This window comes from Triplophysa rosa, linkage group LG5, assembly GCF_024868665.1.
Source record: "Triplophysa rosa linkage group LG5, Trosa_1v2, whole genome shotgun sequence".
Taxonomy (NCBI): domain Eukaryota; kingdom Metazoa; phylum Chordata; class Actinopteri; order Cypriniformes; family Nemacheilidae; genus Triplophysa; species Triplophysa rosa.
This window is the reverse complement of record NC_079894.1, coordinates 24,910,616-24,923,655: the sequence shown is the minus strand read 5'-3', so window position 1 is coordinate 24,923,655 and position 13,040 is coordinate 24,910,616. Positions and strand designations below refer to the sequence as shown.

Sequence of the window (13,040 nt, the reverse complement as noted above, 5' to 3'; positions counted from 1 at the left end):
ATTGTGTGTAGCAAACAACACCGTGGGTTCATCAAAACAAGTGTATTCTGCACTTCCAGTCACTCAAACCTGTCTTTTCCTCAAGCACTCAGTCAACGTAATGACAGTGTAAAGCACCTACAAATTTATCACCACTTCCCGGTCAACAGCAGCTGTGGGATTAGCATTGATCTAGTTTCTCACAGGCAATGCTAATCATAAAATACACACTGAGCTAAGACATAGTGCTGGAGTATAGGGCTGAAACGATTCCCCGAGTAACTCGAATACAAAAAATCATTAGGGCTGCAACAACTAATCGATAAAATCGATAATAATCAATAATGAAATTCGTTGTCAACGAATTTCATTATCGATTAGTTGGTCTGTGATGTCACGCAGTTATAAATCAAGCGCGTCTTTTTCCCTTTTAAAATTACCATTTTAGATGCATCTCTCCGTGCAGCATGAGCTGCGCAGTTTTAAAGTCAGACATGCATTGCTTTTACATAATTTTTCTTTTTTACTCAAAAAAATTCACAAACTGTTAACTATGTCATGAAATATCTGACATTCCGATTGTCAAATATGTGCATGTGCATGTGAATGTGTTTTGTTGTTTAAACACTTTGATAATGATCGCGTTAGTTGAGCTATAAGCGGGTGCCGCCATGTTTGTTTCTGCCGAGGTCTGAGATCTGTCGGATTTACATCACGTGAATTCATCCACTTCTCTTAAAAACACAAACGTAAGTGCCTGGTGAACTGGTAGAAGAATTGAGTGATTTTAACAATTGCTTAAATTGCAGATACTGTGTCTGATCTGAATAAAACACATCCGTCAAATTACATTTGTGGAGATTGTTATTGCCGCTTCCATAGACATCAGTGTGTATTATGGAATCTCTAAATGTATTTTGAGCTTGTAGGCACGTGTATATGTCTGAAGGCTAAATTAAACATTATGTGGTTGAAAGCACTGCACAGTTGTGATATGTGACAGGATTGAGTCTGTCTCTTGCTCAGTGCCAGCCAAAGCGCTGAATGTTCTAATCACACCGGTGAGATCGTACGCTGCAAAGGGTTAACAACAGTGGCGGCCGGTCAATAGGGGGCGCTGGGGCGCCGCCCCCTTAAAGTTATCCAGAGAAGAAAGCTACTTTAATATGCCAACAATAAGTTTAATATATATCGCAAATTAATAACGTAATAAAATAATTTAGTCGTACTATTCCACCGTTAGTCATATTATCATTTATTAAAAAAACAAAAAATCAAAACTGTATTTTGTTCATACGTGTGCGGGGCGCCGGACAAACGAGTGTGTATGTAGGCACGAACATTTTTGAAAAGCATGTGATTTGAGGCTGAGCTCTAATTGGCTTGTTTCAAATCGTCCTTGGGGCGCAGCACTCTGTGCCCCAAACCCTCCCACTTTTGTTGTAAGCGAATCAATATTGTTTTTATATTTTTGGCCTCATGTGATTGGACCGTTCTTAACGCCTCTCATTACCGCTCAGCAGATTGTCATTTGACTGACAGGTACTGATTAACGTGGAAGCAAGCGAAATTATCTCGAGATGAAAGAAAATTCGGTTTTATCTTTACAAGAATACCCGTTCCAAAGGCGTTCAGATGAAGAAAGAAAACGGATCAAGGAGCTTGGACCAGATCGACCCAACTTGCAAATTCAGCAGCAGTCAAGTGATCGCGGTCGATCTTACACTCGGTGCTTTTCCGGCACTTCTTATGGAAAAAGGAGTTGGCTAGCTGGATGCGATGTAAGTCATGCCTTTTATTGTTTTCCCTGTTTGCTGTTTCAAAGTCTTGGCACCGAAACGTTGTGGACAACAACAGGGGTTTGCGATTTAAAACATCTCTCTGATAAGTGCAAGCGACATGAAAGTAGCCGCAGCCATCTTGACAACGCTATGAGGCTCCAGTTTTTTGGGAAGCTTAGCATTGCTGAACAGCTAGATGAAGGCTACAGGATTGGCATTAGAAGGCACAATGAAGAGGTCACAAAAAATCGACACATCCTGTCTAGAATAATAGACTGTGTAAAATTTTGTGGCGCATTTGAGCTGGCTTTGCGTGGCCACAATGAGAGCGAGAGCTCAGATAACCCCGGGATATTCCGTGGCTTGGTCGACTTTGTTGCTTCTCTTGATGGAGTTTTGAAAGAGCACCTCGAGAATGCCTCTGTGTTTAAGGGAACTTCGAAAACCGTGCAGAACGAGCTGTTGGACTGTATGTTGTCTGTTATGAGGGAACACATAATCCAAGAAGCACAAAACAGCGATTTTCTATCAATCCAGGCCGACGAGACCACCGATATTGCCACACAGTGCCAACTTGTGCTTGTGCTGCGCTACATTGATGGCAAAAGCAACGTACAGGAGAGGTTTTTTGCTTTTATTCATCTGCATTCAACTACAGCTGATTCCATCGCTACAGCACTAAAAGAGCATCTTACTGTCATCCTTCCAGAGGATCAGAAGAGTAAACTCATCTCCCAAGCGTATGATGGAGCCAGCGTGATGAGAGGTGCCACTGCAGGTGTTCAAAGGAAGATTCAAGATGTGTACCCAAATGCCCATTACATCCACTGCTATGCTCATCAGCTCAATCTAATAATGCAAAAGGCCACTTCTCACATACCCAAAGTTAGAATTTTTTTTCTAACCTTGGAGGATTTGCCAGCTTTTTTTCAAGATCACCCAAGCGCACAGATGTTCTTGATAAAGTAGTTGCCCATAGACTACCAACATCAAGCAGTGTTAGATGGAACATCCACAGCCGTGCCATCAATACAGTGTTTGAGCACAGAGAGGGCCTCATTCGCTGTTTTGAAACTATTCGAGACTCAGGTGACTTTGACCCTGTTACCACCAGAGAGGCAGGAGGCTTTGCCATGCTGCTGGAGGATCAGGATTTTAATTTTTTTCTGCAACTTTTCCACAACATCATGCCACACGTGGACATCCTCTATGCCAAACTCCAGAAGAAGGACATCGATTCAGTCCACATTAAGGGGAGCATCCAGCAGTTCCAGCAGGACATACAGAAGATCAGGTAGCAGCTGTATTCCTTCTTTTGAATTTGTTATCATTATTATTGTTATTAGTCATACATTTTCTTAATCCTTTGCAGAGATTCTCTCCATTCTCTGGTTAACCAAAGCAGTGAAGGAGCTTCTCAACCAAAGAGGCGGCGGTTGCTTAGTCCAGACGTCCATGAACGGATTGCAACAGAGGTAAGTTTATTGTAGTCCTTGTTACTCTGCAGTTTTTCATAGAAAAGCTATCAAAGGAAGCTATCAAAAAGAAAGTAAATATTAACAACAAGTTAAACGGCATGGTTTCATTTACCCTCTTTGGGTACTAAATGTGTTCTCATGTCTTTGAGTTTATAATTTTTTTGCTTAAATATTGTAGCCTAGAGTAGATCCTTTGATATTGGGCTTTATTAAACTTTATGAAACTATACTACATTTATTTGCAATGCATATTTTACTACAAGTCAATCTATTTAACCATTTTCATAGTCTTTAAATAGTGATCTAAATAGATTTGTTATTCTTAGGTTTCCTCTAGTGGTGTGCCCTTTTTATCTGATTGATATGAAAATGGCTGATAATAAAAAAATGCTATTAGCGCCCTAAGCATCAGAAGTTCATGAAACTTGGCATGTTTGTCTAGTCCATATGTATGAAGTTTGGATAAATCAGGGATTCAAACACTGAAACTGGTCTCCGTCTCTCTATAACTTACAACTGATCATGTTGCAGTTGAAATTGACATTTTGTCATCACTACATCATTTTTGTTTTTGTCCTTCACTCTGTAGGTCTGTGACACCATACTCCAACACACCATGGAACGGTTCTGCTTCACAAACCACCTCGTTAGTGCCACCCTGCTGCAAGCAGACAGGTTTGAACAGTACACAGTGGCGTTTCCTGAAGATGCACTGAGTAGGACTTTGAAGGCCTATCCAGTGCTCAATGGGAGTAAGCTAAAGACAGAGCTTAGTCTCATCTACTGCAAGGAAGAGTTCAGAACCTGTTGTGGTGCTGTGGACCTACTGCAGCTGTTTAAGGAGAACAATCTTGAAGAAGTCTTTTCAGAGACTGTCACTCTCCTAAAGATCCTCATCACCACACCCATGACCACAGCAGAGGCTGAGAGGTGTTTCTCAACTTTGAAAAGAGTTAAGACTTTTCTGAGAAATAGCATGACCCAGGAGAGACTAAATGCATTGTCCATGCTGTCAATGGAGAAGAGAATGGTGACTGAGATCACTGACTTTAACCAGAAGGTCATTGAGAAATTTGCAAGTCAGAAAGAAAGGAGAGCAAAATTTATTTTCAAATAGTGTTAATGGCCAATGATTAGGTAACTATAGTGTGTTGTGTTTTTTTTGAATGATTACCTTGATTACTTCATTACTGATAATAAACCCACATTCAATTCAAATTCACTGATTCATAGTACATTTATTTGCATGTATTAACATTGACTGTAATAATGATACATCACCTGATTAATGTCTATTTATAGTCCTGCATAACTGACAGTTGTTGTTTGCGCCCCCCCAAATATTTTTAGCACCAGCCTCCACTGGTTAACAACATTATGAAAAGTGAATTCCTAGACATTAAGGACAGGCTAGTATGGGAGGCAAATCCTGCGTATTAGATGTTTTTTGCTATGACAGCTGAACTTCAAGGAGGCATTTAAACAGGTGCATCATTTATAACATGCATTCATAACATAGTGCAGCGCTTCGTATAACGATTGGCTCATAATCATAACGAATGAAGTACGCGGGGCTGATTTAAACACATATGAGCCGCTATCGCATGATGATACCCTAAGCGAATTGGTCTGCGCACCACGCGCGTGAAGTTAAACACACCTTATCAACCTCAAACCGAACATTACGATGGATTCTATTGTGCTGGGAAAGATCGCTTTGTTTATGTTTTCTTAAAAGCAGTCACAATGGAATGACGATAGCGTGCTCGGGTGCGGATGGTAATGTACAGTGTGAGCAGTGAGCACAGGTCAGCGGCGGAGTGGGGACAATCGCGCTCCGGCATGTTTCAGGGCACGCTAGAGATACAGGGCTATCCAATGCTTTAATTTGTTCGTCTGTTCAGACGTCTGTTAACTTATCAGAGATGCAGAACACCACACTACAACTTTTCGGTATTGCACCAGGCACAGTCATCGTGATCATTACAAAGAGCTAAGGCCAAGCGCCTGACAAGGTCTACACACGTTCGTTCGAATAAACAGATATGACGTTTTTGTGGGCGTTCCCAGTAATGCAGACGCTCATCCACACCCACTGATTAACATGTAATTTGCATGACTCTGAACAAGAAAAAGAAAATGAAATAAAAGAGAAGAGAAAATAAAATGAAAATCAAACTTTACATTTTAATTTGAATTGTCAGTATTATTGCGTGAACATTAATAAAAAACCTTTGTAAAAAATGTTTCTGCAATTTCTTTTTCACATTTGCTTTTTCATTTTCATATTGGCAGTCTTGCCTCGAGATTTTAGTGAAAATTACACTGCGTTCCAAATTATTATGCAAATTGGATTTAAGTGTCGTAAACATTTAATTTTATATTGTTCAATTAAACTTATGGATGGTATTGTGTCTCAGTGCTCTTTGGATCACTGAAATCAATCTCAGACACCTGTGATAAGTAGTTTGCCAGGTGAGCCCAATTAAAGGAAAACTACTTAAGAAGGACGTTCCACATTATTAAGCAGGCCACAGGTTTCAAGCAATATGGGAAAGAAAAAGGATCTGTCTGCTGCCGAAAAGCGTCAAATAGTGCAATGTCTTGGACAAGGTATGAAAACATTAGATATTTCACGAAAACTTAAGCGAGATCATCGTACTGTGAAGAGATTTGTGGCTGATTCAGAGCACAGAAGGGTTCGTGCAGATAAAGGCAGAATGAGGAAGGTTTCTTCCAGACAAATTCATCGGATTAAGAGAGCAGCTGCAAAAATGCCATTGCAAAGCAGCAAACAGGTATTTGAAGCTGCTGGTGCCTCGGGAGTCCCGAAAACCTCAAGGTGTAGGATCCTCCAGATGCTTGCAGTTGTGCATAAACCTACTATTCGGCCACCCCTAACCAATGCTCACAAGCAGAAACGGTTGCAGTGGGCCCACACATACATGAAGACTAATTTTCAAACAGTCTTGTTTACTGATGAGTGCCGTGCAACCCTGGATGGTCCAGATGGATGGAGTAGTGGATGGTTGGTGGATGGCCACCATGTCCCAACAAGGCTGCGACGTCAGCAAGGAGGTGGCGGAGTCATGTTTTGGGCTGGAATCATGGGGAGACAGCTGGTGGGCCCCTTTAGGGTCCCTGAAGGTGTGAAAATGAACTCTGCAAGGTATGTAGAGTTTCTGACTGAGCACTTTCTTCCATGGTACAAAAAGAAGAACCATGCCTTCCGTAGCAAAATCATCTTCATGCATGACAATGCACCATCTCATGCTGCAAAGAATACCTCTGTGTCATTGGCTGCTATGGGCATAAAAGGAGAGAAACTCATGGTGTGGCCACCATCCTCCCCTGACCTCAACCCTATTGAGAACCTTTGGAGCATCCTCAAGCGAAAGATCTATGATGGTGGGAGGCAGTTAGCATCAAAACAGCAGCTCTGGGAGGCTATTCTGACATCCTGCAAAGAAATTCAATCAGAAACTATCCAAAAACTCACAAGTTCAATGGATGCAAGAATTGTGAAGGTGATATCAAAGAAGGGGTCCTATGTTAACATGTAACTTGCCCTGTTAGGATGTTTTTGTTGAAATAGCTTTTGATTTCAGTAAATATGACCTCCTAATGCTGCAAATTCAACAAATGACCATTTTCAGTTTTTTACAACCTATGAAATGTTTTCAAACTCTGTTGTGCATAATAATTTGGAACAGTGCATTTTGAGTTTTTCATTTTTTAAATAAATACTGTTGTCAGTGGGAGGTTTGTTCAATAAAATTCCAAATGTACCCTAACTGTTGATTACTTGAAAATTATACTGACTGTCATTTGCATCGACAAATTAGGAAAACCAGAGAAAGATATCATTTGCATAATAATTTGGAACGCAGTGTATATGTAAAACAATATTGCTACCAGTTGCATATTCTTTTTTATTGCGCTGTTTGTGAAGCTTTGTCAAAAACATGGAGGCGCGACTTCCGTCGAACTAAAACTGGGTTGTCGGACTCTCAACAATAGACTTGTTATATCTTAAGACTTGTGTTTTAAATTGTTATTCACCGAGGGTAAAACATATCCTTAAGTATATCCCATACCAAAATCGTCCTTAAACGCACCGATAATTTATTTTTATCGGATCACTCGCTATTAGCCTCAGGCTGTTAGCATTCCCAGCCTGCCTGCTCACTGCTTAACACACTGTTCTCATTATTACATCACTAATGGCTAATGTTTCAGATGTGTTTGTACCTCTGGTGCAGATGAGGAAACGATCGCACTTCAGTCGGAACTGGAGGCGTGGAGAAGCAGATCCAGGATCTACTAGAGAAGCAGACACGGCTGCGAGAACGTAAAACGGCGCTGGAAACATCCAGAGCTGACGCTCGCAAATCCGCGGTAAGTTTTCATCGCGATTTTAATACTCCTTCCACTTCTACTCCGCGTGTTTCTCTGCACAGAGCCAGGCTTCGAGAACACGGTCAGCCCAAATGAACTTCACTCCTGCACCGGCACACCCACGGCGAAAGGCGCGAGCCAGGACTGGAGCGATGACCCAACCGCCGCCACCGGTCTTCGAGATCCCGACCAGAACCGCTTTGCCGCCCTCTGCGAGACGGAATGCAACGCTGTGGTCATCGGAGACTCAATGTCCGGAACGTACCGCTTCTCCACAAAGGTAAGGTGCGCACTCATTGTTTTCCTGGCGCCCGTGTTCTTGATGTCTCTGCGCAGGTACCTGCGATCCTGAAGGACGATGCTAACGTGGAGCTGTCGTGCTGCACCGGGGGTGAATGACTCAGGATGAGGCAGTCGGGATCCTGAAGAGGGACTTCAGGAGTCTGATCGAGACGGTACGCAACGCATCGCCCACGGCGAGGATCATCGTATCAGGGCCGCTTCCTACCTACCGACGAGGGAATGAAAAGTTCAGTAGACTATTTGCTCTAAATAAATGGTTGATGTCATGGTGTATTGAACAGAAGCTGCTCTTTGTTAATAATTTTGATCTGTTCTGGGAGCGACCTAGGCTCTTCCGCCCTGACGGCCTGCACCCCAGCAGCATCGGAGCGGTTCTTCTGTCTGACAACATCTCAAAGACGCTACGCACCGCTTGACTACGTCTCCCAGCGGTAAGTCAAAACTTCAACCATAGTCTGTGTTCCTCCCACTCATCTGTTAGAAATGTTACTGCTTCCAAATGCATAGAGACTGTGTCTGTCCCCCGAATAATACTACAAAATAACAAAATAGCCAAATCTCAGAGAAAAAATCTAATCGTGATTAAACCTGAGGACAATGTAATAAACGACCAAAACAAACTCATAAAGTTCGGCCTACTTAATATTAGATCACTAAATTCAAAAGCAGTTATTGTAAATGAAATGATCACAGACAACAGTTTTGATATACTTTGCCTTACCGAAACCTGGCTTAAACCAAATGATTATTACGGTCTAAATGAGTGTACCCACCAAGCTACTGTTATATGCATGAGCCACGTCCGGTTGGTCGAGGTGGCGGTGTCGCAACAATCTTTAGAGACTTTCTTACTGTAACTCAGAGAACGGAGCATAAATTTAAATCATTTGAAGTGCTTGCGTTGAACATAATTGTTCCAATTGACAGTAAAAAACCATTGCTTTCTTGTACGTTGGCTACAGTGTATAGACCCCCTGGTCCCTACACTGATTTTCTGAAAGAGTTTGCGGACTTCCTATCGGACCTATTGGTTAACGTTGATAAAGTACTAATTGTCGGAGACTTTAATATCCACGTAGATAGTGCTAACGATGCATTAGCAGTGGCGTTTACAGAGCTATTACACTCTTTTGGAGTAACACAACACATCAATGGACCCACTCATCGATTTAATCATACACTAGACTTGATTATATCTCACGGAGCCGATCTAACCAATATAGATATTATACCTCAAAGCGACGATGTCACTGATCACTATCTTATAACATGTACACTGCGCACTGCAGAAATCAGCCGTTTAACTCGTTATCGACAGGGTAGAACAATTACCTCGACTACTAAAGATAGTTTCGCAAAGAGCTTGCCAGATCTGACTCCTTTAATAACCATACCAATAAATACAGAATCGCTCGATGACATGACCAGCAAATTGGGCACTATTTTCTCTAATACATTAGAAGCTGTCGCACCTATGAAGTCAAAAAAGATTAATGAGAAAAACGCAGCACCATGGTACAATAGCACCACTCGCGCCCTTAAAAGAGAAACACGTAAACTGGAGCGCAAATGGAAACAAACCCAATTAGAGGTCTTTAAAATTGCGTGGAAAGAGAGTGCAAACTGTTATAAAAAGGCACTAAAAGCAGCAAAGGCGAGCACCTCCGTAACCTCATAGAAACTAACAAAAACAATCCAAGGTTTTTATTTAGTACAGTTGCTAAACTAACAAATAAACAGACTTCACCTGACCTGGGTATTCCGCCGCACCTTGGTAGCAATGATTTCATGAATTTTTTTACAGAGAAAATCGAAAACATACGAGACAAAATAGTAAAAACTCAACCTCCAAGTCTGTCCTATAAATTAGTACCAACCATCGCCCCAAAAGAAAGGCTACAGTGTTTTTCACCTATAAAACAGGAAGATTTAATTAAACTTATTGCAACATCTAAACCTACAACTTGCTTATTAGACCCCATACCAACTAAATTATTAAAAGAGTTATTACCCGTTGCAATTGAGCCCATTTATAACATTATCAACTCGTCAATTAATCTAGGCCATGTCCCAGGACCTTTAAACTGGCCGTCATTAAGCCTCTTATCAAGAAACCAAACTTAGACCCCAATGAACTAGGAAACTATAGACCGATTTCAAATCTCCCTTACCTGTCTAAAATACTAGAAAAAGTAGTGTCCACTCAGTTGTGCTCTTTCTTACAAAATAATGACATACACGAAAAATTCCAGTCAGGCTTTAGACCGCATCATAGTACTGAAACTGCGCTCGTTAAAATTACAAACGACCTGCTTATAGCATCAGATAAAGGTAACATCTCACTCCTAGTCCTGCTTTAATTCTTAAAAAATATTACTTATCGGACCAAAGACACGTGAGCAGAATATTTCGGATTATGACCTGCAAATTGAAGGCTGCACTGTTACTCCAACAAATACAGTTAAAGACCTTGGCGTTATATTAGACAGCAACCTGTCATTTAAAAATCACATCTCAAATGTCACAAAAACAGCCTTCTTCCACCTTAGAAATGTTGCCAAATTGCGAAATATTTTATGTGTGGCTGACGCAGAGAAGCTTATTCATGCATTTTGTGACCTCAAGACTTGACTACTGTAATGCACTGCTTAGTGGTTGTCCTGCAGCATCAATAAACAAACTACAGTTAGTTCAGAATGCAGCTGCCAGAGTTCTAACCAGGTCCAGAAAATACGATCACATAACCCCAATGTTATCAACCCTTCACTGGTTACCCATTAAGTATCGTATTGACTTTAAAGTTCTTTTAATTACTTATAAAGCCTTAAAGGTTTAGCCCCTACCTACATAACAGAGCTTCTACCACACTACAACCCATCACGCTCTCTAAGATCTCAAAACTCCAGACTTTTGATAACACCTAGAATAACTAAATCCACCAAAGGGGGTAGAGCTTTCTCATACGTAGCACCTAAACTCTGGAAAGCCTCCCCGATACTATTCGAGGGTCAGACACACTCTCCCAATTTAAATCTAGATTAAAGACACATCTTTTCAGCCAAGCATTCACTAACACATAGCTAATGAACAGCAGCTACGCTAATTATTCTCTTTCTGCCCTCGCCTCGGGATGCCCATCCCGAGGTAGGGAGAGATTCCGCCAGGCCCAGATGAACGTCATATGCCCATCCACAACTAGAGATTACGCCAGCTACATCGGAAAATCCCGTACCATCCTCCTGCGAGAACCTGTGGACTGACTGACCATCCCAGCTCCATCCAAGGCAATTCCATCACCACCCAAGAAAAAGGCGACCATCTGGCCGGCCCAGCTCAGACAATTCCATCCCCAACCGAGAGCAAAGACGGACTACCTGTCACATAAATGCTAAATTTACAATACTTGGTATTTAATGCTAAACTTGCATCACATGACAGCAGTTTGAAGTTATGGCTGCACTCAGTGACTTTGATTGGAGGTAGCTGGGTGGGTGTTGTAGGGAGTGGGGGGGCTTGTTGGTTGTGGTTCGGGGCGTTTCATTTGTTGGGACTGTGTGGGTAAAACTGAATTGAATTGAATTGTCAGTGTAAAAATGAAAATGAAAATAAAATAATTTCATTTTATTTTTTATTTTGGCACATATTGTGCGCACAGTTATGTATAGTGAAATTGTTCATCTGGTTTCATTTTCATCTTTTAATTAATTTATTTAAATTTGGCAGGATTTGCCTTCCTTAGGCTAGAACTCTGCAATTGACGGAAATCCATCATAGACTCGCTGCAATTAACGGAAATCCGTCGTAGCGACAGAGAACTTTAATCCATGGGGTTTAGTTTTCACAGATATTAATGTATGCAATTTCAGCAAAAAAACTTTAAGTGTTCTAAAGAGGAAACAAATCAGTTGTTTTACTGATTTTAAGAGACCTGTCTTATTTTCTCTTGTATATTTAGTATTGCTTTTTAACAAAGAAAAAGTACTTATTATCCGAATACCCGATTAATCGATGGAAAAATCAGTAGAATACTCGATTAGTAAAAGAATCGATAGCTGCAGCCCTGCTGGAGTACAGCTACACAACTGCAACACGCTGGAGCTGTGCGGTGCTCATGAGAAAGAAGGGTCGAGCCTGGCCTGCATCATCCCAAGCTTACAATTCATTTAAAACCCATAAATGATGATAGACTCACACATAGAATCATCTGCAGATGGATATGATCTTACCTGGGGAAAATCTCCGTTCCGCACGAGGTCCTGAAAGTCTATGTCAGACAGGTCCAGATTCCCAGAGGATGGGTTTGACTGGAATGCCCTGATGAAAAATAAAGAGAGAGATCAGACACTGACTGATCAGATTCTGTTTAATGCTCACAGTATAGCACTTGACCCACTATGACTCTTTTTAGGGCTGCACGATCATGGGTAAAATGATCATCACAATTATTTTGCTCAAAATTTAAATCATGATTAATAAACGCGATTATTTTGTCAGTGCAGAACTTTGGATTTTAATTTCACTTCGGAATGTTTATTAGGCCTAGACCTTACAGCCAATGAATACGTTATAATGTGTTGTGAACATGATGAGAAGTGTCCTTAATACACAATAAAATCATCATAAGAACGTATTAAGACGAGCCCTTTCGTTTTGCTTTAACACTATAAACAATAAAATATATACTTTTCATACAAAATTACATGCACATTTTCTGTTGGTTCAAATGAATTCAGAGTACTAATTTGGTCTGATGCATTCAGAGTTTAAACAGTCTCTTTACTTAGTACTTAAAGCTTCTCTGACGGCTCTGCCTCTTTTTAAATGATGAGCAGAACCAAACCACTGTCACCTGCAGTTAAATGCATAGATAGCTAGTACTTAAAACTACTTTAACACATTTACACATATTTACATCTCTGTACAAATGTAAACGCATTTAAAACTGTTCCACAGAATTCTGCAGATTTTTCCTAAATTTTAGCACAGAATTAACAAAAAGTCTGCAGATTCCGAATGACCCTGGTATTGAGTAATGTCATATCACTCTGAAATGAAAATAAAAATGCACATTGAAATTTCTGTGAGTTAAGTCTATTTATTA

At 40.8% G+C, this 13,040-nt stretch overlaps 1 protein-coding gene across 2 annotated transcripts in view; it reads right to left on the bottom strand.

Annotated features, from left to right (window-relative positions):
- The window catches only part of sbno2a (strawberry notch homolog 2a), a 67,014-nt gene that overhangs the window by 45,796 nt on the left and 8,178 nt on the right, over window positions 1–13,040 (bottom strand). For both annotated transcript variants that reach the window (XM_057334417.1, XM_057334419.1), the window contains exon 4: window positions 12,166–12,253. In XM_057334417.1, the coding sequence (XP_057190400.1) occupies window positions 12,166–12,253 (88 nt within the window). The remainder of the gene's footprint in view (window positions 1–12,165; window positions 12,254–13,040) is intronic.